Genomic DNA, 27,387 nt, shown 5'->3' with positions numbered 1-27,387 from the left:
ACGTACAAACGCCACCAGAAGCCCGCAAGGGTCCGACCCGATTTCGACAGAAAACACGGAACCCACGGAGGGTCGGTGAGTGAGCATCAGTAAAATGAGATTCCTGGAGAACCACACAAGCTGCTGAGTAGGACGAAAGAAGGGATTTCAATTCCGGAAGGTGACGATAGTAGCCATTACAATTCCATTGGAGAACCACAGAACGATGGTTTAAATGAGGGCTGAACACGCTAAACCCAGTCATACCGCCGGGTCCCCACCCGTCACCGACAAGGAGGGGGCGACATCCATAAACGACAGGTCAGAATCCGGTTGTGAAGCCGGGGAAGGGACCTCCGGTGACACCAGAGGCTCTTTGTCCCGGGACTTATGTTTCTTCTTCTTTTCAGGCTGAGATCGAGGAGGGCTGTGTGGCATAATGGAGCCAGCTGCAGCAAGATCAGGAACAGAAAGAGACCGGGCGACCTGGGGGCCGATAGACCGCGGCTCTCGCGGTCGCCGCGCTGCAGCAGACCTTTGACCTGGAAGGTGCCGGGAAGGGGCATCCCGGGAGAGGCGCCCTTGACCGGCAGACGCCGAAGGAGTGGGACACTTCTCCGGCTGGGGAGGGGGAGCGGCGCCCAGAGGAGAAGGTGTGGGAGCCGCAGGGGAGGGGGGAAGGAGAGGGGGCCGGGATGGTGGTAAGGAAGGGGGAGGAAGGGATGAAGAGGTAACCAAGGCGTAACTAGATGTCATGGACACAGGGTGCAATCGTGCATATTTCTTACGGGCCTCTGTGTAGCTTAAACGATCGAGAGACTTATACTCCTGTATCTTTTTTTCTTTCTTATAGACTGGGCAATCTGCTGAACGTGGAGAATGACTACCATGACAATTTACACATACAGGAGGGGGAACACAGGGACTCCCCTCATGGAGTGGACGTCCACAGTCACCACAGAGAGGGTCCTGGGTACAGCGAGAAGACATGTGGCCAAAACGCAAGCACTTAAAACACCGCATAGGAGGTGGGATGTACGGCTTCACATCACAGCGATAGACCATAATCTTAACTTTCTCAGGAAGGGTATCCCCTTCAAAGGCCAGGATAAAGGCACCAGTATCAATACGATTATCTTTAGGACCCTTCTGAACACGCCGAACAAAGTGAACACCCCGCCGTCCGAGATTGTCCCGAAGTTCCGCATCAGTTTGAAGGATGAGGTCTCTGTGAAAAATCACACCTTGTACCATATTTAGAGACTGGTGAGGGGTAATGGACACGGGAATTGTGCCAAGATGGGTACAGGCACGAAGGGCCGCAGATTGGGCAGCCGAAGCAGTTTTTATCAGTAATGAACCCGACCGCATCTTGCTCAGGGAGTCCACTTCGCCGAACTTGTCTTCAATGTGTTCCACAAAGAATAAAGGTTTGACACTGGTGAAAGTATCTCCATCAGTCCTGGTGCAAACTAGACAACGGGGGAAAGGTTTTGCCCCTAGACGACGGGCCTGACCCTCCTCCCAGGGGGTAGCCACGGAAGGGAAGGCCGAAGGGGCAAGAGAAGCAGCACTTGAGGAATCAGTACCACGCAGAGAGACGGCCGCAGAAGAGCGGCCAGAGGTTTGGACCCTTATGCGTTTCATCTGCATAGCGTCCGCCCTGATACCACCCACTCCGATCAGGGGCTCTCCTCACGGGCGCCACCCAGCCACAGCAAGGGCCGTCTGGCACGGCGGCCATTGCCGGGAGTTCCGATGCTCCAGGATGACGAGCAACCACTCCAAGGCATGCATGAGGAGGTCACAGCTCAGGTATCAGAAGTGTGATCCCTGTGTGTTCAGGGGGCTCAACCAAAAGGGTACATAGCGACCCCACCACACGGGCTGGCTACCGTGCTGGCTATGCACCCTAGCATCAGACAACGACGTAGAAGAAAAGGTGGAATATACTAGGAGGGCACACGTCGGAGACACTAGGTAAGGTGCTCTTCCCCAAATGGCTCACACTACGGAAGAGGAATTTTGGAATGGAGGTCAAACCCCAGAGGGGGACCAAGGAATGCCAAATGGAGGAGATGATTACGCAACAAAGCCAGAGTGTAAAACCAACAGAACCAGGAGGATAGCGGGGGCCAACATAAGCAAGGACATCAATAGAGGGAGAGGAGAGGGCGAGGGGAAAGGGGTATGGAGGGGAAAGGGGAGGAAGGGAAAGGTAATGCAGCCCGGGAGAGAAAGAAGGCTGCAATGGCTCGGGGCCCCGTGCTCGCCACGCACGTATCCACGAAAGAGTTGTGGACCCCCTGGGGGGTTTTACAGAAGGCAGCTATTTCTAAGAACCTGGATTTTTTTTTTTTTTTTTTTTTTTTTTTGTGGTTTTCGGGCGCACAACTTCAATGGTCATTAGCGCCCTGACTACTCTAAAAATGCACTGCGAGGCACAAGTTGACAACAACAACTAAAAGGGAAAACACAATAAAAGAAAGACTGACAGGCATAGGATTAAAAAACATCATCAAATGTCCTTAGCGAGGTGTGTCAAATTGATAAAACAAAGAACACGAGCAGCTGCTCGTGGGTCATCCGCTAAAATGGCATCGAAAGTATTAGGCAGGTTAAGATCGAGGCGCAGTGTGTTAAGATCAGGACAGGACATTAAAATGTGTCTAACCGTCAGCAAGTGCCCACATGGGCAGAACGGCGCCGGCGCAGCCGTCAGCAGATGGCGATGGCTGAACCGGCAGTGTCCAATTCTTAACCTTGCTAAAACGACCTCCTCCCGCCGAGAAGGGCGTGAGGAGGACGTCCAAGCCACGGGAAGAGGTTTTAAGGCCCGAAGCTTGTTGTCGGTAAGTGCAGCCCAATCGGCATGCCACAGCGACACAACGCGCCGACAAATGACCCTGCTAAAATCGGACGAAGGGACACAACAAGAAGCTGTCCGAGGCTGGAGGACCGCAGCCTTGGCCGCGGCATCTGCAGCTTCGTTCCCAGGGATACCGACATGGCCAGGAACTCACATAAAGCTAACCGGCGTACCGACGTCCACCAGCTGCTGAAGAGAGCGTTGGATCCGGTGTACGAAAGGGTGAACCGGGTACGGATCACTGAGGCTCTGGATGGCGCTCAGGGAATCTGAGCAGATGACATAAGCAGAATGTCGGTGGCGGCAGATGTAAAGAACAGCCTGGTAGAGGGCAAAGAGCTCAGCTGTGAAGACCGAACAATGGCCATGGAGCCGGTATTTGAAACTTTGTGCCTCGACAATAAAGGAACACCCGACCCCGTCATTGGTCTTAGAGCCATCTGTATAAATGAAAGTCATGTCGATGAACTTCGAACGAAGTTCCAAAAAACGGGAGTGGTAGACCGAACTGGGAGTGACCTCTTTTGGGAGCGAGCTGAGGTCAACGTGAACGCGGACCTGAGCCTGGAGCCAAGGTGGCGTGCGGCTCTCGCCCACTCGAAAGGTTGCAGGGAGGGAAAAAGTAAGGTGTTGAAGGAGGCGACGAAAGCGAACGCCAGGGGGTAGCAGGGCAGAGACATACAACCCGTATTGACGGTCAAGAGAGTCGTCAAAAAAGGAACGATAAGACGGATGGTCGGGCATTGACAGTAGCCGACAGGCATACCGACAAAGCAGTATATCGCGCCGGTAGGTGAGTGGCAATTCGCCAGCGTCAGCATGAAGACTCTCTACGGGACTGGTATAAAATGCTCCGATCGCAAGTCGTAAACCCCGATGTTGTATGGAGTTGAGGCGGCGTAAGATGGATGGCCATGCAGAGGAGTATATGAAGCTCCCATAATCCAGCTTGGAGCGGACGATCGACCGATATAGACGAAGTAGGACGGTTCGATCCGCTCCCCACGACAGACCACTGAGAACACGGAGGACATTTAAAGAACGGGTACAACGGGCGGCCAAATATGACACATGTGGAGACCAGCTAAGTTTCCTGTCAAATGTAAGGCCTAAAAATTTGATTGTCTCCACGATTGGGAGAGCAACGGGACCGAGTCTTAAGGACGGTGGGAGAAACTCTTTGTATCGCCAGAAGTTAATACAGACCGTCTTCTCGGCAGAAAAACGGAAGCCATTGGCGACACTCCAGGAGTAAAGACGGTCAAGAGAACGCTGAAGACAGCGCTCCAGGACACGTGTACACTGCGCGCTGCAATAGATGGTAAAATCGTCCACGAAAAGGGAGCCTGATACATCGGCTGGGAGGCAATCCATTATTGGATTGATCGCGATGGCGAAAAGAGCGACGCTCAAAACTGAGCCCTGTGGCACCCCATTCTCCTGGCGAAAGGTGTCGGACAGGACAGAACCCACACGTACCCTGAACTGTCGATCCATTAAAAAGGAACGAATAAAAAGAGGGAGGCGACCGCGAAGGCCCCATGTATGCATGGTGCGGAGGATGCCCGCCTTCCAACAGGTGTCGTAAGCCTTCTCCAAATCAAAGAACACAGCCGCGGTCGGGCGCTTCCGCAAGAAGTTATTCATAATGAAGGTCGACAAGGTAACCAGATGGTCAACAGCAGAGCGGCGCCTACGAAATCCACATTGTACATTGGTAAGTAGGCGTCGAGACTCGAGCAGCCAAACCAATCGAGAGTTAACCATTCGCTCCATCACTTTACAGACACAGCTGGTAAGCGAGATAGGTCGATAACTGGAAGGCAAGTGCTTGTCCTTCCCCGGCTTAGGAATCGGGACAACAATAGACTCGCGCCAGCATGCGGGAACATGTCCCTCAATCCAGATGCGATTGTATGTACGAAGAAGAAAACCTTTACCCGCAGGAGAAAGGTTCTTCAGCATCTGAATATGAATAGAATCTGGCCCTGGAGCAGAGGACCGTGATCGGCCAAGTGCGTTTTCGAGTTCCCGCATGGTGAATGGGGCATTATAACTTTCACAATTCGAGGAGCGGAAGTTAGGTGGCCTAGCCTCCTCTGCCTGTTTGCGGGGGAGGAAGGCAGGGTGGTAATGAGCGGAGCTCGAAACCTCTGCGAAAAAGCGGCCGAAGGCATTGGAGACAGCCTCAGGGGCCACAAGGACGTCATTCGCGACCTTCAAGCCAGAAACTGGTGAGTGGACCTTAGTGCCAGATAGCCGGCGCAGGCTACCCCAGACAACAGAAGAAGGAGTAAAACTGTTGAAGGTACTTGTGAAAGCAGCCCAGCTGGCTTTCTTGCTTTCTTTGATAATACGACGACACTGAGCACGTAATCGTTTATAATTGATACAATTCGCCACTGTAGGGTGGCGTTTAAAAGTGCGTAAAGCACGTCCACGGGCACGTAAAGCGTCTCTACATGCTGCGGTCCACCAGGGGACCGGTACGCGACGTGGAGAAGAAGGAGGGTGAGGGATGGAATATTCAGCAGCAGCGAGAATGACTTCCGTGAGGTGTGCGACCTGACGATCGCAGCTTGTAAAGGTTTGATCCTGAAAGGTCGCCCTGGAAGAGAAGAGCCCCCAGTCTGCCTTGGAGATGGTCCAATTAGAGAAGCACGGAGAGGGGGTATGCTGCAGGAGATGGGCAACACACGGGAAGTGGTCACTCGAATATGTATCAGAAAGTGCATACCACTCAAACCGGCGTGCAAGTTGGGGAGTACATATAGAGAGGTCTAAATGGGAATAGGTGTGAGATGTGTCCGAAAGAAAAGTAGGGGCGCCAGTATTGAGACAGACAAGATCGAGCTGGTTGAAAAGGTCTGCTAACAAGGAGCCCCTCGGGCAGGATGCTGGAGAGCCCCAAAGGGGATGGTGGGCATTGAAGTCTCCAGTTAACAAAAATGGTGCAGGTAGCTGAGCAATAAGTTGCATCACGTCTGCCCTGGTAACGGCAGATGACGATGGAGTGTAAACGGTACAAAAGGAAAACGTAAAAGTGGGGAGAGTAATGCGGATGGCAACTGCCTGCAGGCCGGTGTGCAACGTGATGGGATCGTAGTAAATATCATCCCGGACCAGCAACATAACCCCTCCATGAGCTGGGATACCTACCACAGGGGGTAGGTCAAAACGCACAGAGGTGTAGTGTGCCAAGCCAATTTGATCGCATGGGCGTAGCTTCGTTTCCTGGAGGGCTACGACAAGCGGACGGTGCAAGCGGAGCAGCAACTTCAAGTCCTCTCGGTTGGAGCGAATGCTGCGAATATTCCAGTGAATAAGTGCCATCGTAAGAAAAGAAAGATGAGAGAAGGGGTCACCTCGAAGGCCGCTTAGGGCTTGGCTTCGAGCGAGCACTGCCGCCGCTATCAGTAGGCGGGCAGTCATCGTCCATTGGGTCTATAGGGTCATCGGCCATCTCGGGAGGATGGCCGGGAGGGGGAGCTTCCTCCGCCGGTGAACGGCCATATGTTCGGCTACCAGCGGTGCGGCCAGGCGAAACGGATGACGGCCTGGGGCGGCAGCCGCTGGGTGGCGCAAGAGAAGAAATGCGCCGTGGCGGGGAAGGAGAACTGTGCTTCCTATGCGCCTTTTTGGAAGGACGTGTAGTGGAAGGACCGGCCGAAGGCTGGGAGGTCGAGGTACGGAGGAAGTCTGCACGGGATGGTTCCTTCTTGAAGGTCCGTGCATCTGACTTCGATGTCTTCGTCTTAGCAGAAGCTGAGGAAGGTGCTCGTGTCTGTGGGGTGATGGGAGGAAGAGGAGACGTCGACCGCGCGATCTTAGCACTGGCCGAACGGACGACCGTGGTGCTGAAGATCAGATCGCATGTCTGGGTTGCTACCTCCCGGGTAGTCCGAGGAGAGGCGAGGACAGTACTGTATTTCCCCGCTGGGAGCAGCGTGGGCTTCCTACTAGCCAATAGCTTGCGAGCAGCCGAGGTGGACACTTTCTCTTTGACCCGAATTTCCTGGATACAGCGTTCTTCCTTATAGACAGGACAGTCGCGGGAGGATGCTGCATGGTCACCCTGACAGTTCACACAACGAGGAGACGGAGGTGGACAGTCACCCTCATGGGCATCCCTGCCACAGGTGACACATTTAGCCGCATTGGAACAAGACTGTCGAGTGTGATTGAAACGCTGACACTGGTAGCAGCGCGTAGGTGTCGGGATATAGGGGCGAACAGAAATAACCTCGTAGCCCGCCTTGATGCGCGATGGCAGCTTAACACTATCGAAGGTCAAGAAAATTGTCCGGGTCGGTACAAGGTCATTGTTGACCTTTTTCATGACCCTATGGACAGCCGTCACACCCTGCTCAGCGAGGAATGATTGAAGCTCCTCGTCAGTCAATCCGTCGAGGGAGCCAGTATAGACCACACCACGAGACGAATTCAAAGTTCGGTGGGCCTCCACCCGGACAGGGAACGTGTACAGGAGGGTGGCCCGAAGCAGTTTTTGTGCCTGAAAGGCATTCTCAGTTTCTAGTAATAAGGTGCCGTTACGCAACCTGGTACAGGATTTGACAGATCCGGCTATGGCATCTACGCCCTTCTGAATAACGAAAGGGTTGACAGAGGAAAAATCCTTTCCGTCCTCAGTTCGAGAAACTACGAGGAACTGTGGGGCAGGCGGTAGTACTTTTGTCACTGTTGGCTGGTCACGTTTCCGTTTTTGGGTCGAAGTCGAAAGAGATGGAGTAGAATCCATTGCGGAGGAATCCCCCATGATTTCCAGCGTCTCCGATGGCGCGCTCCTTCCTTGTGGGGACCCTCTCAGAGGGCACTCCCGCCTTAGGTGAATGTTTACACCTCAGGTCACACCTCCCGAGAAACAGACGGAGGGACCAATCGGCATGGTCAGAAGGTATCAGCTCAGGCAATCACCCCTCCCCGGGCCTGGCCTTTACCAGGGGGTACGCGCGTGCCTTACATGTCTACCCAGGGCGGGGACTTACGCGTTACCCCGTCACCGGCTACGCGTGCGAACGCGTGGGTCGGCCTTCAGACACGCACAGGGAGGAAGGAAAAAGAGGAAGAAGAGAGAGGGAGAAGGAGGACACACTGTCTCAAACGCCGAGGCGGAGACCAGAGAAGGCAAGGAGAAGAAGGCAATGAGAAAGCAAGGAGAAGAAGGCAATGAGAAGGCAAGGAGAAAAAGGCAATGAGAAGGCAAGGAGAAAAAGGCAATGAGAAGGCAAGGAGAAAAAGGCAATGAGAAGGCAAGGAGAAAAAGGCAATGAGAAGGCAAGGAGAAAAAGGCAATGAGAAGGCAAGGAGAAAAAGGCAATGAGAAGGCAAGGAGAAAAAGGCAATGAGAAGGCAAGGAGAAAAAGGCAATGAGAAGGCAAGGAGAAAAAGGCAATGAGAAGGCAAGGAGAAAAAGGCAATGAGAAGGCAAGGAGAAAAAGGCAATGAGAAGGCAAGGAGAAAAAGGCAATGAGAAGGCAAGGAGAAAAAGGCAATGAGAAGGCAAGGAGAAAAAGGCAATGAGAAGGCAAGGAGAAAAAGGCAATGAGAAGGCAAGGAGAAAAAGGCAATGAGAAGGCAAGGAGAAAAAGGCAATGAGAAGGCAAGGAGAAAAAGGCAATGAGAAGGCAAGGAGAAAAAGGCAATGAGAAGGCAAGGAGAAAAAGGCAATGAGAAGGCAAGGAGAAAAAGGCAATGAGAAGGCAAGGAGAAAAAGGCAATGAGAAGGCAAGGAGAAAAAGGCAATGAGAAGGCAAGGAGAAAAAGGCAATGAGAAGGCAAGGAGAAAAAGGCAATGAGAAGGCAAGGAGAAAAAGGCAATGAGAAGGCAAGGAGAAAAAGGCAATGAGAAGGCAAGGAGAAAAAGGCAATGAGAAGGCAAGGAGAAAAAGGCAATGAGAAGGCAAGGAGAAAAAGGCAATGAGAAGGCAAGGAGAAAAAGGCAATGAGAAGGCAAGGAGAAAAAGGCAATGAGAAGGCAAGGAGAAAAAGGCAATGAGAAGGCAAGGAGAAAAAGGCAATGAGAAGGCAAGGAGAAAAAGGCAATGAGAAGGCAAGGAGAAAAAGGCAATGAGAAGGCAAGGAGAAAAAGGCAATGAGAAGGCAAGGAGAAAAAGGCAATGAGAAGGCAAGGAGAAAAAGGCAATGAGAAGGCAAGGAGAAAAAGGCAATGAGAAGGCAAGGAGAAAAAGGCAATGAGAAGGCAAGGAGAAAAAGGCAATGAGAAGGCAAGGAGAAAAAGGCAATGAGAAGGCAAGGAGAAAAAGGCAATGAGAAGGCAAGGAGAAAAAGGCAATGAGAAGGCAAGGAGAAAAAGGCAATGAGAAGGCAAGGAGAAAAAGGCAATGAGAAGGCAAGGAGAAAAAGGCAATGAGAAGGCAAGGAGAAAAAGGCAATGAGAAGGCAAGGAGAAAAAGGCAATGAGAAGGCAAGGAGAAAAAGGCAATGAGAAGGCAAGGGGAAAAAGGCAATGAGAAGGCAAGGGGAAAAAGGCAATGAGAAGGCAAGGGGAAAAAGGCAATGAGAAGGCAAGGGGAAAAAGGCAATGAGAAGGCAAGGGGAAAAAGGCAATGAGAAGGCAAGGGGAAAAAGGCAATGAGAAGGCAAGGGGAAAAAGGCAATGAGAAGGCAAGGGGAAAAAGGCAATGAGAAGGCAAGGAGAAGGCAAGGGAAAGAGTAAGGAAGACAGTGAGGTGGAGAAGAGCAAAGAAAGGAACCAACAAAAGGAAGGAAGAAACGAGAAGTGAAAAAACCAAAAGGACCACGATGATAGGTCGTGGAACCGTCCGTCTCCGGACGCAGGCACGAACTACCCCCGTGAGGGGGATGGACTCCTTTTAGTCGCCTCTTACGACAGGCAGGAATACCGCGGGCCTATTCTAATCCCCGGACCCGCAGGGGGGATCGATAGCAATGAGGAAAAGAAGGACACTCAAGACAGAACCCTGTGGGATGCCCGTCTCCTGGGTCCGTGGAGAACTGAAAGCAGTACCAACTCGAACTCTGAATGACCGATGGATCAGGAACTGGCGGATAAAAATCGGGAGTGGGCCCCGAAGACCCCACTGATGAAGGGTTAGTAAGATGTGATGGCGCCAGGCCGTGTCATAGGCCTTGCGAAGGTCAAAAAACACTGCAACGAAATGGCGGCGCTGGGAAAAAGCCTGCCGAACTGCGGATTCCAAGCGAAGCAAATGATCGATTGGAGATCGTCCCTCTCGAAAGCCACACTGGTAAGGGGACAATAGATCCCGAGATTCGAGGACCCAAGTGAGCCGACGGGCGACCAGCCGTTCAAGTAACTTACAACCAACATTGGTCAAACTAATTGGCCGATAGCTGTCAACAGATAGGGGGTTCTGACCAGGCTTAAGGACAGGAACCACAATGCTATCCCTCCACTGAGAAGGGAAGTCACCCTGGAGCCAGATACGGTTAAACACCCGAAGATGATGGTGCCGTTGTGGAGCACTGAGATGTTGAAGCAGCTGGTTATGAATGGAATCTGGGCCAGGAGCCGTATCATGAGAAGCAGATAGAGCAGAAAGAAATTCCCATTCAGTGAAAGGTTCGTTGTAAGATTCTGACTCTCAAGTGGTGAAACATAAGGTGACAGCTTCAGCCTGCTGTTTTTGATGAAGGAAAGCAGCTGGATAGGAGGCCGACGCTGATGCCACTGCAAAATGGGTCGCAAGATGTTCTGCGAGAACTAATGGGTCCGTACAAATGCCATCTGGGAGGTGAAGGCCTGGGAGGGTGGACTGCCGATGGCAACCTTGGAGAGAGCGAAGTGTAGCCCATACCCGTGACAGAGGGACAGTGGAACCAAGGGAAGAAACGAATCGTTCCCAACATATCCGCTTGCTCTGTTTGATTAAATAACGGGCTTTAGCGCGAAGGCGCTTAAAGGTAGAAAGGCTGGCTACAGATGGGTGCCTCTTAAAGTGTTGCAAAGCTCGACGGCGATCACGGATGGCAATGGCAATGGCCGTACTCCACCACGGGACTTGCCGACGACGAAATTGTCCAGATGAGCGCGGGACAGCAAGGTTAGCAGCGCGAACAATCGCGTCAGACACGTCACGTAGGACGTCATCAATACAACCCGACAAAGAGGGAGAAAACTCGACCTGTGCAGTATATAGAGGCCAATCGGCGCGGTGGAAAGACCAACGAGGTAACCTCTCCATCGGGGAGCGGGAAGGGAGCGTGATAATCAACGGGAAATGGTCACTATCACAAAGGTCGTCGTGTGGCGACCAGGGTAATGAAGGGAGGAGAGAGGGAGAAGAAAGAGAAAGATCAATAGCAGAAAAGGTACCATGACCAGCACTGAAATGAGTAGGGGAGCCATCATTAAGAAGGCACAGGTCGCGGTCTGCAATAAATTGGTCGATAAGAAGACCTCGTCTAGATGGAAAGGCACTGCTCCACAAAGGATTATGAGCATTAAAATCCCCAAGGAGGAGGAAGGGAGGAGGAAGTTGCTGAAGAAGGGTGGTTAAGGCAGCAGGTGTAAGAGTTCTGTCAGGAGGGAGATAAAGATTGCATACTGTGACTGCAGAGTCTAAGTGGACCCTAACAGCAACTGCTTCCAATGTAGTTTGGAGAGGAATCCACGTGCTAGCAATGTCTGGACCCTTCTGAACACGCCGAACAAAGTGAACACCCCGCCGTCCGAGATTGTCCCGAAGTTCCTCATCAGTTTGAAGGATGAGGTCTCTGTGAAAAATCACACCTTGTACCATATTTAGAGACTGGTGAGGGGTAATGGACACGGGAATTGTGCCAAGATGGGTACAGGCACGAAGGGCCGCAGATTGGGCAGCCGAAGCAGTTTTTATCAGTAACGAACCCGACCGCATCTTGCTCAGGGAGTCCACTTCGCCGAACTTGTCTTCAATGTGTTCCACAAAGAATAAAGGTTTGACACTGGTGAAAGTATCTCCATCAGTCCTGGTGCAAACTAGATAATGGGGGAAAGGTTTTGCCCCTAGACGACGGGCCTGACCCTCCTCCCAGGGGGTAGCCACGGAAGGGAAGGCCGAAGGGGCAAGAGAAGCAGCACTTGAGGAATCAGTACCACGCAGAGAGACGGCCGCAGAAGAGCGGCCAGAGGTTTGGACCCTTATGCGTTTCATCTGCATAGCGTCCGCCCTGATACCACCCACTCCGATCAGGGGCTCTCCTCACAGGCGCCACCCAGCCACAGCAAGGGCCGTCTGGCACGGCGGCCATTGCCGGGAGTTCCGATGCTCCAGGATGACGAGCAACCACCCCAAGGCATGCATGAGGAGGTCACAGCTCAGGTATCAGAAGTGTGATCCCTGTGTGTTCAGGGGGCTCAACCAAAAGGGTACATAGCGACCCCACCACACGGGCTGGCTACCATGCTGGCTATGCACCCTAGCATCAGACAACGACGTAGAAGAAAAGGTGGAATATACTAGGAGGTCACACGTCGGAGACACTAGGTAAGGTGCTCTTCCCCAAATGGCTCACACTACGGAAGAGGAATTTTGGAATGGAGGTCAAACCCCAGAGGGGGACCAAGGAATGCCAAAAGGAGGAGATGATTACGCAACAAAGCCAGAGTGTAAAACCAACAGAACCAGGAGGATAGCGGGGGCCAACATAAGCAAGGACACCAATAGAGGGAGAGGAGAGGGCGAGGGGAAAGGGGTATGGAGGGGAAAGGAGGGGAAGGGAAAGGAAATGCAGCCCGGGAGAGAAAGAAGGTTGCAATGGCTCGGGGCCCCGTGCTCGCCACGCACGTATCCACGAAAGAGTTGTGGACCCCCTGGGGGGACGAAGAAGGAAGCTTTTGCCCGCCGGAGAAAGGTGCGCCAGCATCTGAACGTGAATGGCATCTGGCCCCGGAGCAGAGGACCGGGACAGTGCAAGCGCACGTTCGAGTTCCCGCATAGTAAAGGGGGCAATGTAAGTTTCCAGATTCAGCGAGTGGAAGGAAGGTCGATGAGCCTCGTCTGCCTCTTTCCTGGGAAGGAAGGCAGGATGGTAATGGGCGGAGCTTGAAACCTCCGCGAAAAAGCGGCCAAAGGCGTTGGAGACAGCCACAGGATCAACAAGGACCTCATTACCTGAGGTCAGGCCAGGTACTGAGGAGTGGGCCTTAATGCCCGACAGCCGGCGCAGGCTACCCCAAACAACGGAAGAGGGAGTAAAACTGGTAAAGGAGCTCGTGAAAGAGGCCCAGCAAGCTTTTTTGCTGTCTTTGATGACACTACGGCATTGCGCTCGGAGTCGTTTGTATTCAATACAATTCGCCAACGTAGGATGGCGGCGAAAGGTGCGTAAAGCACGTCGTCGAGCACGGATAGCGTCCCTACAAGCCTCGTTCCACCAGGGGACGGAAACGCGACGTGAAGAAGAAGTAGTACGAGGTATGGAACATTCGGCAGCATTGATAATAACAGCCGTGAGGTATTCGACCTGACTGTCACAACTGGAAAAATCGCGGTCTGGAAAGGTCGCCAGGGAGGAGTAAAGTCCCCAGTCAGCTTTCAGTATGTTCCAGCGCGAAGGACGTGGGGATGGGGTGTGGTGCAGGAGACGAACGACACAGGGGAAGTGGTCGCTCGAATAGGTGTCAGAAAGGACATACCACTCGAACCGACGGGCAAGAGTGGTAGAACAGATCGAGAGGTCCAAGTGGGAGTAGGTATGAGTAGAGTCCGAGAGGAAAGTCTGGGCGCCGGTATTGAGGCAGACAAGATTGAGATGGTTGAAGACATCCGCCAAGAGTGAGCCTCTTTGACAGGATGCAGGAGAGCCCCAAAGGGGATGATGGGCATTGAAGTCGCCAAACAATAAGAACGGCGGGGGAAGCTGATCGATCAGGTGCATCATGTCAGCCCGACTAACAGCAGATGACGGTGGAGTGTAGACGGTACAAACTGAAAAAGTAAAAGCAGAAAGAGTAATGCGGATAGCTATGGCTTGGAGTGGGGTGGTCAATGGGATGGGATGGTAATAGACATCGTCCCGAACGAGCAACATGACCCCACCGTGAGCTGGGATACCGTCCACAGGGGCGAGGTCATACCGCTCCGAGGTATAGTGGGAAAAGGCAATACGGTCAGTCGGGCGCAACTTGGTTTCCTGGAGACCAAGGACGAGCGGACAGTGCAGGGGGAGGAGCAGTTGTAATTCCTCCCGATTAGATCGAATACCTCTTATGTTCCAATGAAACAACGCCATTGCTAGTCAAAAAGTTGGGGGAACGAGACGGGGAAGAGCTGGTCACCTCGATGGCCGCGGAGGGCCAGGTTGCGAGGCAACAACGCTACAACTGACGGCAGGCGGATCCGGTTCCATCGACTCGTCGCCAGCTGCGGCCGCTGTCCCTGATTGTGTAGGAGGGGCCGCATCATTTGCCGAGAAAAGGCCGGCGGAACGCCTGGCAGCAGAGCGTCCCGCCGAAACTGAGGACGGCCGGGAGCAGCGACTCACGGATGAAGCGTCAGATGAAACGCGCCAGGGTGGAGAGGGGGATAGAGACTTCTTCTTGGAGGCCTTCTTGGAAGGCCGAGGAGGCACAAGGATGGTGGGCTGGACCCGAAGAAGGTCCTCACGCGCGGGGTCCGTTTTGGAACGCCGGACCTCGGAAGCTGGGGTCCGGAACGTTTCCCCGATGGACGCCTGAGAAGAGGATCGCTTCTCAGGTGGCGTGGGGGGTGGAGGAGGAGGAGGAAGGGTGGCCCCTGGGGCAGGGGGGGTGGGGGCCGCGGGGGAGGAGGAGTCGGACGGGAGGGATTTGGGAGGCGGAGGCAGAGCCCCCTGATGGGCAGAGGAGGCGGAGGGGGGACAGGATAGAGGTGAGGATACAGCGGAAGGAGTGGACACAACTGAGGCAAACGAAGTGGCCAGTGACACGGGATGAAGGCGGTCATACTTCTTCCTGGCCTCAGAATAAGAGAGCCGATCCAAAGTTTTGATTTCTTGTATCTTTTTCTCCTTCTGATAGGCGGGGCAGTCTGGGGACCTAGGCGAGTGGACGCCAGGACAATTAGGGCACCGAGGTGGTGGGGTGCAAGTATGTTCCTCACGAAGAGGACGTCCACAGTCGCCACAAAGGGGCTCAGCCTCACACCGTGACGACATGTGCCCAAAGCGCAAACGCCTAAAACAGCGCATAGGAGGCGGGACGTAAGGTCGCACATCGCACCGGTAGCACATCACCTTTACCTTCTCCGGGAGAACGTCCCCCTCGAAGGCGAGGATAAAGGCCCCGGTGTCGATGCGACGGTCTTTGGGGCTGCGCTGGACTCGCCAGACGAAATGCACGCCGCGGCGCTTCAGGTTGGCCCTGAGCTCCTCATCAGATTGTAGGAGGAGGTCACGATGAAAAATACCCCCCTGCGTCCTATTTAGTGCCAGATGTGGGACAGTGGAGACTGGGATGTCCCCTAGGCGGTCGCACGCCTGGAGTGCCGCCGATTGTGTGGCAGAGGTGGTCTTGATAAGAACGGACCCTGATCGCATCTTGCTGAGAGCCTCGATTTCCCCGAAGACGTCCTCAATGTGCTGAACAAAGAACATGGGCTTGGAGGTGGCGAACGTCCCCCCATCTGTTCGAGAACAGACCAAATAGCGGGGGAAGTACTTCGCCCCAAGCCGGCGGGCCTGTCCCTCCTCCCATGGAGTGGCCAAGGGGGAAAGGGCAGGAGAACCAGAACTAGAAACGGTACCTTTTCTTTTGGAAGACTCGGCCGCAGAGCGACCCGATACGTGTTGACGTTTCATGTGCGAAACGTCCGCCCCGATACCACCCACTCCGACCAGGGGCTCTCCCCACGGGCGCCACCCAGCCGCAGCAAGGGCCACCTGGCAGGATGACCATTGCCGGGAGTCCTGATGCCCCAAGGAGACGGGCATCTACTCCTTGGCCAACGTGGGGAGTGTGCAGCTCAGGTATTGGCAGTACGATCCCTGTGTTGTCAGGGGGCTACAACCTAGAGGGTACATGACGACCCCACCACAACGGGCTGGCTACCGTGCTGGATTTCTGGTGCCATGGAAAGTCCATCATGATCGCTGGTGCAGATGGAGATGCACTATGGGCGTAACTTGGACAACCCATCAGGCGTTTAGGCCCAATTTGAGGAATAATGGGTATGGAGACAACGCCGGTGCAATGCTGAGTGCCAAGGTCTTAGTGCACTTAGGACCAGTGGTACACCACGTAAGGTGTCCTTCCCCAAAAGGCTCGTACTTCTGTAGAATTTTGAAAAATGGAGGTCAAACCCCAAGGGGGACCATCACATTAAGGCCAAAACATTTGAGACTCCTTTTAGTCGCCTCTTACGACAGGCAGGAATACCGCGGGCCTATTCTTACCCCCGAACCCGCAGGGGGGGCAGCCATGATGGCTGCCCGTTTCCTATCCTTTTTCCGATCGCCAGGATAGCACGTGGTGTCGTTTGAATGTTCACTGCCTTACCAACCTTGTAAATGCTATTTCTGCTCAATTTTAACGTCGCGAGGTCGCCTCCCTGATAAATTCCGGCCCTATGATTGGCCAGTTCAGGTGCGCGCCCGTTTTTCGCGGGCGGGCGCCAACCGCCCTCCGCGGATGGGTGGTGGACAAAGGGGCAGTAGCAGCTCTAGTGTGACCGTGCCGGAGACCGGAGGTGCTGCTTCCAGGAGATGAAGTTCGGTAAGCATGAGCGCCGACGTGCACTGCAGATTCGCGCCCTGCGGCCCAGAGGGAAACTGATAGGTCGTTGTGAATAGTTTCGCGTCTTGCGGGTTTTATTGCTTTAGTACGGGAGGCTACCGAGCGATTCACGCACAGTAGCATCTTCTTAGTCTTTGGCTAATTCCTGGTGGTGATCGTTTCACGCCTGCAACCCCTTCCTTTACTAAATGGGATTCTATTTGATAATACGGTAATCGTTACTAAAATTCCTGTCCTCCTGCTATCGTGGCGTGTTATGAACGTACGTTAGGGCAGGTTGCTGAACTTTAATCTTTCTTCCCCCCACCCCCATTTGATTGTATTGTTCGATGCTGAACTGTTTAATAAATGAGTCCGTTAATCTTACATTCTCTCTCATTACGTGAACTCACCCCTAGTGTAACAGAATAATGCGGAACTATAACGGTTGCTGTAAGGTCGTGCAGGTACCGCGCTGTTAACGATAGTATGAAGACTCAATATCGCGCGCCTGGCACGACCATTGCACGCGTGGCACCGATAACAGTAATCATGTTCAACTATTTCCCATTGCTAAAATGGGAAGTGTTCACGGCTCAGTGTGAGGACGTGAGCACTAAATCCACTTCATGTGGTGGAAGTAGTGGCCTCTTTTTTACCTTGCTGGTTCAGACAAAAATATCAAAAATCACAGCCCCTACAGCAAGGAATAATAACCTGTAAAATAAAACGGGACCACAGCTTTTACATTTACTGCAAGAGTTGCATAATTTAATGCGATATGCATGAACATCGAGTTCAGTGTAGTTCCTCAAATTCTATTTTTAATTTCATGTTTATTGCCGGCAGTAAATGCTGAAATTTGAGCTCTAATGTGTTTTTCTGCAAAGTAAAATTTTGAAGTACCATCTAAGAGTAAGTTATTTTTACGTTAAAATTTTGTAAGTAATTTTATTTTTAATTATTATGTTCAACAAATATTGATAAGTTTCAGTATGTTGTTCAAACAAATTTCGGGCTTGCAGCCGGTCGTCGTTCAATACTTCGCACGATATTTCAACTGGGCACCTGCCAGTCATCTTCAGGTGAGCCGTCACAGACTGGCGAAAACGTTCTCCGTTCCGCAATATATAGCGTACTGTAACTATTCTGCGCATGCGTCGAAAACTTGATAGTTGAACCACACTGCCCGCCGGCAGCGCCCTCGCTGATGGAATAGCGGAACTCAGTCGCCCTCTGCGTTGCTGTTTGCCACGGCGGTCGACGCAATCTGTCGCCTTCGATTTGAGCAAATCGTGGAGATGATGTGATTCCATGCACTGTCCAGCTGGTAGCCGCTGTCACGGTTTAACAGATTTTCCGCCAGTCTTATTTCTACGGATTCTTTAATAATGGAGTCCCAGAAAGACATTGCTGTGGAGAAAATCATTGTTTTCTCATACTCCATTGAATGTCCAGTAGAAATACAATGTTCAGCAATAGCGGACTTGCTTGGCTGCAAAAGGCGGGTGTAACGTTGATGTTCAGTGCAGCGTTCTTTCACGGTGCGTGTGGTTTGACCTAAGTAAGCCATACCACATTGGCACGGTATCTTGTAAATTCCGGCCTTTCGTAGTAACAGATTGTCCTTAACTGATCCCACAAGGTCCGCAATCTTTGATGGTGGGCGGAAAACCACTTTTACCTGAAATTTTCGGAGGATTCTTGCTATTTTAAACGAAGTGTTACCAACGAAAGAAAAGCTAAAGATTGTTCCGGCATGTTCTCTTTATTCACTTCCTGCTTCTTAGTTTTAACTGTTAATCTGCCGGATGGAATACCCATTTTCGCTGAATACTGTCTTTAGATGGGCGAGTTCTTGAGGTAAGCTATCTAGATCTGAAACAGTATGAGCTCTATGAACTAGTGTTTTAAGCAAACTCATGGTTTGCGATGGGTGATGGCAACTCGATGCTTGCAGGTACAAATCAGTACGAGTAGGTTTCCGGTAAACTGAATGCCCTAGAGAACCATCATTCTTCCTTCGAACCAGGACATCCAACAAAGGCAAACAACTATCTTTCTCTATTTCCATGGTGAACAGGATGTTACTATGAATGGAGTTAAGGTGATGAAGAAAGTACATTTATCTTCTCCATGAGGCCACACTATGAAAGTGTCATCCACATACCGCCAAAAAACTGCTTCAGGGCAGCTGATTCAAGCGCTCTCTTCAAAATCCTGCATAAAAAGGTTGTCCACCAAAGGAGACAGGGGACTACCCATGGCGACACCGTCAGTCTGTTCAAAATATTCTTGATTAAACATAAAATAAGTTGAGGAAAGAGCGTGCCTGAACAAATCTGTGATATCAACAGGAAACATGTTACCAATCAGTGTCAAAGAATCTGCAAGAGGAACTTCAGTAAAAAGTGAGACCACATCAAAACTTAGTAGAAGGTCTACACTGTTAAGACGAAGAGCCCCCAGTCTATTGATAAAATCAGCTGAGTTTCGTATGTGATGTGAGCACTTCCCTACAAAAGGTCTCAGTAAGTAAGCGAGATGTTTGACTAAATCATACGTAGGAGCTCCAATGTTGCTCACTATTGGACGCAGAGGAAGACCCTCTTTATGAACCTTTGGAAGGCCATACAGTCTTGGAGGTACACAACCATGTGGTCTTAACCTCTTGATGGTCTCTTGCGGTAAGGAGGAGGAATTTAATAGTGCTGAAGTTTTTCGTTGCACACGTCCTGTAGGATCGTAATCAATCCTCCTATAGGTACAGTCACTTAGCAGACCATTCATGTTATCTTTATACACACCACGAGGTAACAAAACAGTTGCATTACCTTTGTCAGCTTTCAATACCACTACGTCAGGGTCCTCTCAGATTTCGTAATGCAGCCCTTTCTGCAGAGGTTAAATTACTGCGTTGAGTAAGAGCCTTCAACAGAGCACGGCAAGTTTCCCTTCTTATTTCGTCTGCAGCATCCAAAGGAGGACGACGTACAGCTTCAACACCACTCAAAATACTTATTAATGGCGGTGCTGTAGGTGTAGGTGCAAAATTGAGTCCCTTGCTTAATACAGACAGCGTAGCGTCGTCCAAATTATTCTCCGTGAGATTGACAACGGAACGTCGTACCATTATCCCTTCTGGCGACGGCTTCTGTGGCAACAGTCGATCAATTTTTGATGTCTGCCGACAATTAGCATCATTGTGGATCCACTCGAACTTGGCCGAAGTCACTCCATCAACCCAGTCCCACGATACAGGAGAAAGATACCTTGCAACCTTCAGATGTAACTGGTAAAGTTCTGCTGAAATAGCATCTAACCTTAGTTTTGTATAGCAAATCCTCTCCTTGACAATAGCATGACTCGCCTTCTCACAAGGGAACCTCCCCATCGCACCCCCCTCAGATTTAGTTATAAGTTGGCACAGTGGATAGGCCTTGAATAACTGAACACAGATCAATCGAGCAAACAGGAAGAAGTGTGGAACTATGAAAAAAATTGTCAGTAATCTTCCGTGTAGTAGCGGTCTTAATGAAATGAGTCACTCTAGCAAATTTTGGTATAATGCCATGGTCCCGACATCTCAATGAAAAATAATGAACGACGACCGGCTGCAAGCCCGAAATTTGAACAGTCAATTCGCCGGGAAAATTTTTAAATTCACAGAAGTTTCAGTATGTTTTCTACATAAAACCCTCTGCAAAATATTTTTTGAAGGAACACTTTTTAGGAAATGCTGCTGCAAGGGAAGTGAGAAGTAATTTCTAATGCTTCCCTCTTATGCTGCGACGTTTCATCACATCTACGAGATCCTTGGAGAACACCTCTGACTACGAACCCGTGATCCTCAAACGCGTCAACTGGCCCACTAGAGGACCCGTGTGGCGGCAGTATCCAGCCGCAGCGTGCAAGTCTCTCCATTTGAGGCCACTTCGAAGCCCTGTGCGTCGATGGAGATGAACTGATCAGAACACATCCAGTCCCCAAGCAAAGAAAATCTTCAGCTCGCGCGGGGATCGAACGCGGACCCACGATCTAGCTGCAGCAACCTGGCCACTACACCACGAGTTGCATAAGTAAGTTTTAGTGCTTTTGTATTCTGAAAGATGGTTCTAACTACACATTTAAGGGACCTACACACGCATCGACCGACCGAACTTACGTTGTTTGGATATCGAGCGGGTAGGACCACCCAACACCCGACCCCCGACTCCTCCAATTGTGCCGTGGGCAGCACTGTCGGAGTGGGATTAAATAAGGTGCGAGGCGGACGAAACTAAGGACAGAGTTTCTGGAGGAATTTAAAGGCTGCAGACGTTTGTGGGAAATGAATGTGCAAGGAGTATAGCAATACAGATGCTAAGAACTTTCAGCATTGCATTGCATAATTATTTCAATACAGAGGCAAGAAATGAAGCAGTTTTCATATTTTTGACGAATTCATAATGGTTTCGTGTGGTATAGGGAAGTCCGTCGACCTTCCGTATTTCTATTTTTAGGTTTTATTTCCGAAACTTACCGGAAATGAAATTTAAAAACAAATATCTACATTCAATGGAAGTTAATTCATGAAACATAGTTGCTTCATTGGAGTGTCAAAACGGTCCAGCCTATATCCAAGCCCTCTGCTATGAAGAGCAAAGCATGCTATTTTTTTCTGCATCTGTCGCTAAATGCTTCACTTATGTGTCTGATGTACTTATCAGATGGGCGGCACCACCACGTGTAGTCTTTCTTCGAATTTGAAATGAATTTCTTAAGCATACAGGTCACCTTATGCTACATATGTAAATTAATGTTTACATGAACATTTTGTTTTATTTATTTTGCTTTACCATTATATATTTCCTCAGTCAATAAATCACGTTGCAGGTTTCAGGAATCATTTACTTAATAATTGTGAGGATAGAACGACAATTTGAGATTCTCAACTTCTGCCACTGGCAGCCTATCATGACGTTTCTTGTTAAGGATTCAAGTTCAGCACCGAAATGCACAATCCATCCATTCTTATATAATTACGAAAATTATCAGCTCCCAGCTAAAGTGACCGAAAGTGGGTAAATTTGTTTCTTTGCGTTAGCCACAGCTTTCTCTCCTCTTTTGGCCTTGTTACCTCTCCAAAACTCAAGACAAGCCCCATATCTGTTACTGTAAAACCAAACTGGATCTCGTAGGACAAAGAATGACAAAGATAAATCCCAACAGGACGGCGCAGTAATTCTTGAATGCAGTCGGTCGGGGCGTATGTAGACTGTCACGAAATTGATCGGTCGGCCGATTAGTTGGAGCACGTGTAGAGACAATGGTTTTAAGAGTAGCAACCTCGTGTCCGTTACGAGTATTTTAGTTATGATTCTGTTTTTATATCAGAGTAAAACTATTTTGGTAAGGATTAATTCCGTGCACCGTTTTATTGAAAGACTAGGTTCCCAGAGATGCCTGTGGAGCAGAAATTTAATTTAGCAACGCCACATCTTGGCGTCAAGTTTCCTCCTACACGCGAGACTCCGAGGCTGCGTTAACAGTGTGGCGCCGCCAGAGGCCGCCCCACAACGTCACCCAAAAACTGTGTCCCACCGGCTAGGTTTATGGAGGGACTAAGATTGCGTTAGACTAAACTATCAGCGAGGCTAGGTTTTAACTTCATTGGGCGGGATGGGGGCCAGGACGCCTCTGTGCTTGGCGACGGGTACTACAACGCTCTTAAAAATACGCCGAATACACGCGAATGAGCCGTATCTATTTTCAAAAGAACGCGCTCTATACTATACACGCTTTACTCGGTTATTGAAGTAACCACAGAAGTTTTACAACTACGTTACATGAAGAGAGAAATGTCCTATTACACGCCACAGGTGATTTGTGGTGACATTGGAGAGGAATATTACAGACACGTGGCACAACTCCAAATAAATTCACTAGAACAGATATATCCGTATGCCAATTAACCTTCAATGATTATACTTCTGCAAACATATGAAATAAAAAGAAGTTTTAGAATAAGACACTAAATATCTGAAACACGCACAGACCACGTCAGTCAACTGACGGCCACCAGTAAGCAGTAATAACATTTAGACAGCTGATACCACCTACCCCAACCCAAAAAATTCCACTGCAGTAATTAAGATACTGCCTCCATTGACATTTTACGGAATTAATTTTTTGGGCTATAATTTATGCCTACAATTTCCGATAAAGATGTTACCCACTTCTGGTCTTCAAGTAAAGTTGCGATTTCAGTCCACAGATTCCGAACTACACTCCCGGAAATGGAAAAAAGAACACATTGACACCGGTGTGTCAGACCCACCATACTTGCTCCGGACATTGCGAGAGGGCTGTACAAGCAATGATCACACGCACGGCACAGCGGACACACCGGGAACCGCGGTGTTGACCGTCGAATGGCGCTAGCTGCGCAGCATTTGTGCACCGCCGCCGTCAGTGTCAGCCAGTTTGCCGGGGCATACGGAGCTCCATCGCAGTCTTTAACACTGGTAGCATGCCGCGACAGCGTGGACGTGACCCGTATGTGCAGTTGACGGACTTTGAGCGAGGGCGTATAGTGGGCATGCGGGAGGCCGGGTGGACGTACCGCCGAATTGCTCAACACGTGGGGCGTGAGGTCTCCACAGAACATCGATGTTGTTGCCAGTGGTCTGCGGAAGGTGCACGTGCCCGTCAACCTGGGACCGGACCGCAGTGACGCACGGATGCACGCCAAGACCGTAGGATCCTACGCAGTGCCGTAGGGGACCGCACCGCCACTTCCCAGCAAATTAGGGACACTGTTGCTCCTGGGGTATCGGCGAGGACCATTCGCAACCGTCTCCATGAAGCTGGGCTACGGTCCCGCACACCGTTAGGCCGTCTTCCGCTCACGCCCCAATATCATGCAGCCCGCCTCCAGTGGTGTCGCGACAGGCGTGAATGGAGGGACGAATGGAGACGTGTCGTCTTCAGCGATGAGAGTCGCTTCTGCCTTGGTGCCAATGATGGTCGTATGCGTGTTTGGCGCCGTGCAGGTGAGCGCCACAATCAGGACTGCATACGACCGAGGCACACAGGGCCAACACCCGGCATCATGGTGTGGGGAGCGATCTCCTACACTGGCCGTACACCACTGGTGATCGTCGAGGGGACACTGAATAGTGCACGGTACATCCAAACCGTCATCGAACCCATCGTTCTACCATTCCTAGACCGGCAAGGGAACTTGCTGTTCCAACAGGACAATGCACGTCCGCATGTATCCCGTGCCACCCAACGTGCTCTAGAAGGTGTAAGTCAACTACCCTGGCCAGCAAGATCTCCGGATCTGTCCCCCATTGAGACTGGATGAAGCGTCTTCTCACGCGGTCTGCACGTCCAGCTCGAACGCTGGTCCAACTGAGACGCCAGGTGGAAATGGCATGGCAAGCCGTTCCACAGGACTACATCCAGCATCTCTACGATCGTCTCCATGGGAGAATAGCAGCCTGCATTGCTGCGAAAGGTGGATATACACTGTACTAGTGCCGACATTGTGCATGCTCTGTTGCCTGTGTCTATGTGCCTGTGGTTCTGTTAGTGTGATCATGTGATGTATCTGACCCCAGGAATGTGTCAATAAAGTTTCCCCTTCCTGGGACAATGAATTCATGGTGTTCTTATTTCAATTTCCAGGAGTGTATATTCCAGTTACGATATTTTTCATCCTGAGGATGACACAAACCCCATTCTTGGACTAAACTTATCACTTTCTCAGCCCGTTTCATGTGAGAACGTCGCCAGCTTCCACAAAAAGAAAAAAAAACTGGCATGAATTTGACAGATCGTCGTCGAAGTAGGTACGTTCAAGGCGATGAACTCTGCTGCATTGTGACCTAGTGGTGTACCTATTTGAGAAATTCGGAAAATGTCACTCGTCTGTACAATGCGACATGGGTGCCACTGCGACCGTACCCTGACGCCTTCACCGACTCCGTCAAACAACGGCAAATGGCCAATGACCTCGCACCGGACCAAATTCAGTGAAAAAGGAACGAGAGTCTTGCTTCAATAGGAGCCACACTGCAAACTATTCAACTTGAAAATTTAAAACCCAGGGAAGACCAACGTGTTTTAGCATTCCTCTCTCAGAACTGGAAAGTCTGCCTCACGGACCCGCCTGTCTAGAGGCGGTGAGGCGTACTCCTAAACTTCCTGGCAAATCAAGACTGCACTCCTGCCAGCCTTCGCGGGCAGCGCTCTTCTGCCCAGGCACGACTAGTCACTGGCCCCCACTGACGGCCTTCCACCGGGAAGTTACTTTCTTTGCTACTTTCCAGGTCCTGCGAAACGGTCCTCTCCAACGCAGAACCGTAGAGTCATTCTACAAGCGTGTTCTGTTCTTTCACACGGTCCGCGATTTAAAAATTACAGATGTGTCGCTTTTCCTTGACTTCAGAAAAACATTAAGCAACGTCACCTAGTACCTAAAAATGGGTGCTTACAGAACATCTTAGAGAGCTGAAATAGTGAGGGCTTCAGAGAAACAACTCCACGGAAGGACATGCCCTTTCAATAACGTAGTTCATCTTTGATAAAACTAAACTACAGTAAAAAACTAGACGCCTATAAAAATTGTGCAAAGTGGCAACGCATGCTACAAGAGAAATTCAAAACTGGAGAATCATGACATAGAAAAAGATAAAGCGAATGAACTTGCGGAATATGATAATGCGATAAGAATTGGACACATGAACAAGTATCCTGAAACGGTTTCTGGAGTACACAAAATTCCTTCAGTATTTCTCTTGAGAGAATCAATTATGACAAAGCAAATTTTCTGCGAAAGAAATTTACTGATGCAGAGCCACCTGAGCACTTTTGCTTTCAGAGTAATGTACAAACGCGCAAGGAAGTACTAACACGATGGCGTGTCTTACATGACTGCGTGAAGAAAAGCCAGTCGGCATTTATAACATTCGTAAATTTAGAGAAAGTTTTTGACAGTGTTGACTGAAACAGTCACCACAACTATATAATTATCAGGGATTATATATAGGGAGCGAAAGGTTATCTACAATTTTTACAGAAACCAGACTGCAGTTACAAGAACGACGACGTGAAAGTAAAGAGGTAGTTGAGTGGGGAGGCAGACGCGTTTGTAGCCTCTCCCCGATTTACATTTAGCAAGCAGTGAACGAAACAGAGGACAAATGTAGGAAAGAAAAGTGAGGTTAGCCGATAAAATTTGCAGACAGTATAACTTCGAAGAGCTTCTGAACGGAATCTGTAGTTGAAAATACGGAAGCGTCCGATCCCGCCCGTCTGCTTTGACCCATGACGTCACAAATATGACGGAAACTATAAGACCACGATTCCAATATGGCGCATATGAAGTCGGTACGTACACATTATGAGGACGAAAATACATCGAAAAACACACACACTCCCCACAAAAAGTCTAATGACACTAACGGGACAAGCGCGGGAAATCGGGTGTTTTAGGTGGGGGCAAACTAAATAAATTTAGACACCCACCCCCATACAAAACGACGAAAAAATCGACATTACAGAACTCCCCAAATACCACTAAAGAATATCATCTGGAATCTGACACTTCCCTTGACCTATGTAGCTCAACAGCAGCTTCCGATCCCATAAATTAGGATCAAACACTTCCCTTGGCCTATATGACTCAAGAACATCTACCGATACCAATAACATACACAGCCATACATTCGGATCGAACACTTCCCTTGACCTGCGCACTTAATTTTATCCGTCATAGCCATTCCTGAACTAAAAAAAGCAATCTATTAATTTTACTAAAATTACCACACCATGTACAGCGAACAACACTAAATTAACCTTCCCACAAAACCGTTAACTCACTGAAACGAATTCCACTATAAACACAGCCGACAGTAACAATTCTGGATAATGAGCAAAAGCAAACTGAGCCAATTACACCATCAAACGAAAACCCTGAACATACCACCAGATAGCACAAACCACAATACGACGACATCTTCAAACCCACCACACTCACAAACCAAACTCCGCGCCGTCATGACGTCACACACGACAACACCCTTACGTCACGGGTCAAGGCCGACGCATTGGATCAGACGCTTCTGTCGACCCGTAGTTTATTGAGGAAGTCATTGTGCTGCGTAAGCTTTTTTATTTTTGAAATAAACCCGCTATTTCATAGTTTTGGGCTGTTGGCTGATTGCACCCTCTTTGCCATTTCCAAGCTACCTCGTCAGTGAAACAAATTACGAAAACTACAGCAGCTTCAAGACTAGAAAAGTAAAGTCTGAAATGTACGATTACATAAAAACTTGACATCGTCACAGGGAGAAACTAGTCATATCTTCCCCAAATTAATATGAAGGAAGAGACGTGACTAGTTTCTCACTATGACGGATGTGTGTAGAAAGTTTACCCAGATTTGATAATTTTTCTATTCTTTAAACTGCTGTCACTAGGCATTTGTTTCACTACCGGGTAGCTTGGAACTGCCTAAGGGAGGAAATTAGTAAAGAGCTCAAAAACATGAACTAAAGAGTATTTCAAAAATAAATACCTACGCAGAACAATGACCTTCCTAAAACCTGCAGCGGCTGTGGACCCTGACGTACATAGGGAATGGACGATGCTTGGAAAAGTATTGGATGTGGTGTAATTAAGCCCGGCGTTGCTGAGGAAATAAGATTGGAGAACGAGAGGCTGAAAGCAGCAACGAGTTTTGCTATTTGAGCAGCAGAATTATGGTCCAAGCGACAATAGAATTTTCTGTGGAAAATAAACGGTGACCTAACATAGATTGTAATATTATTGGAAGTTCCGTAGTATGAAAGCT

At 50.1% G+C, this 27,387-nt stretch overlaps 1 protein-coding gene across 1 annotated transcript in view; it reads right to left on the bottom strand.

The window, feature by feature from the left end:
- LOC126416815 (serine/arginine repetitive matrix protein 1-like) overlaps window positions 1-19,938 on the bottom strand; it is a 144,671-nt gene extending 124,733 nt beyond the window's left edge. Inside the window, exon 1 of the mRNA XM_050084698.1 lies at window positions 19,675-19,938. Within this exon, the coding sequence (XP_049940655.1) occupies window positions 19,675-19,938 (264 nt within the window). The remainder of the gene's footprint in view (window positions 1-19,674) is intronic.
- Between the last annotated feature and the right edge of the window lie 7,449 nt (window positions 19,939-27,387).

The sequence above is a fragment of the Schistocerca serialis genome, chromosome 8, assembly GCF_023864345.2.
Source record: "Schistocerca serialis cubense isolate TAMUIC-IGC-003099 chromosome 8, iqSchSeri2.2, whole genome shotgun sequence".
Classification (NCBI taxonomy): domain Eukaryota; kingdom Metazoa; phylum Arthropoda; class Insecta; order Orthoptera; family Acrididae; genus Schistocerca; species Schistocerca serialis.
The sequence above is the reverse complement of the archived record's forward strand: the minus strand, read 5'-3'. Positions and strand labels throughout refer to the sequence as shown.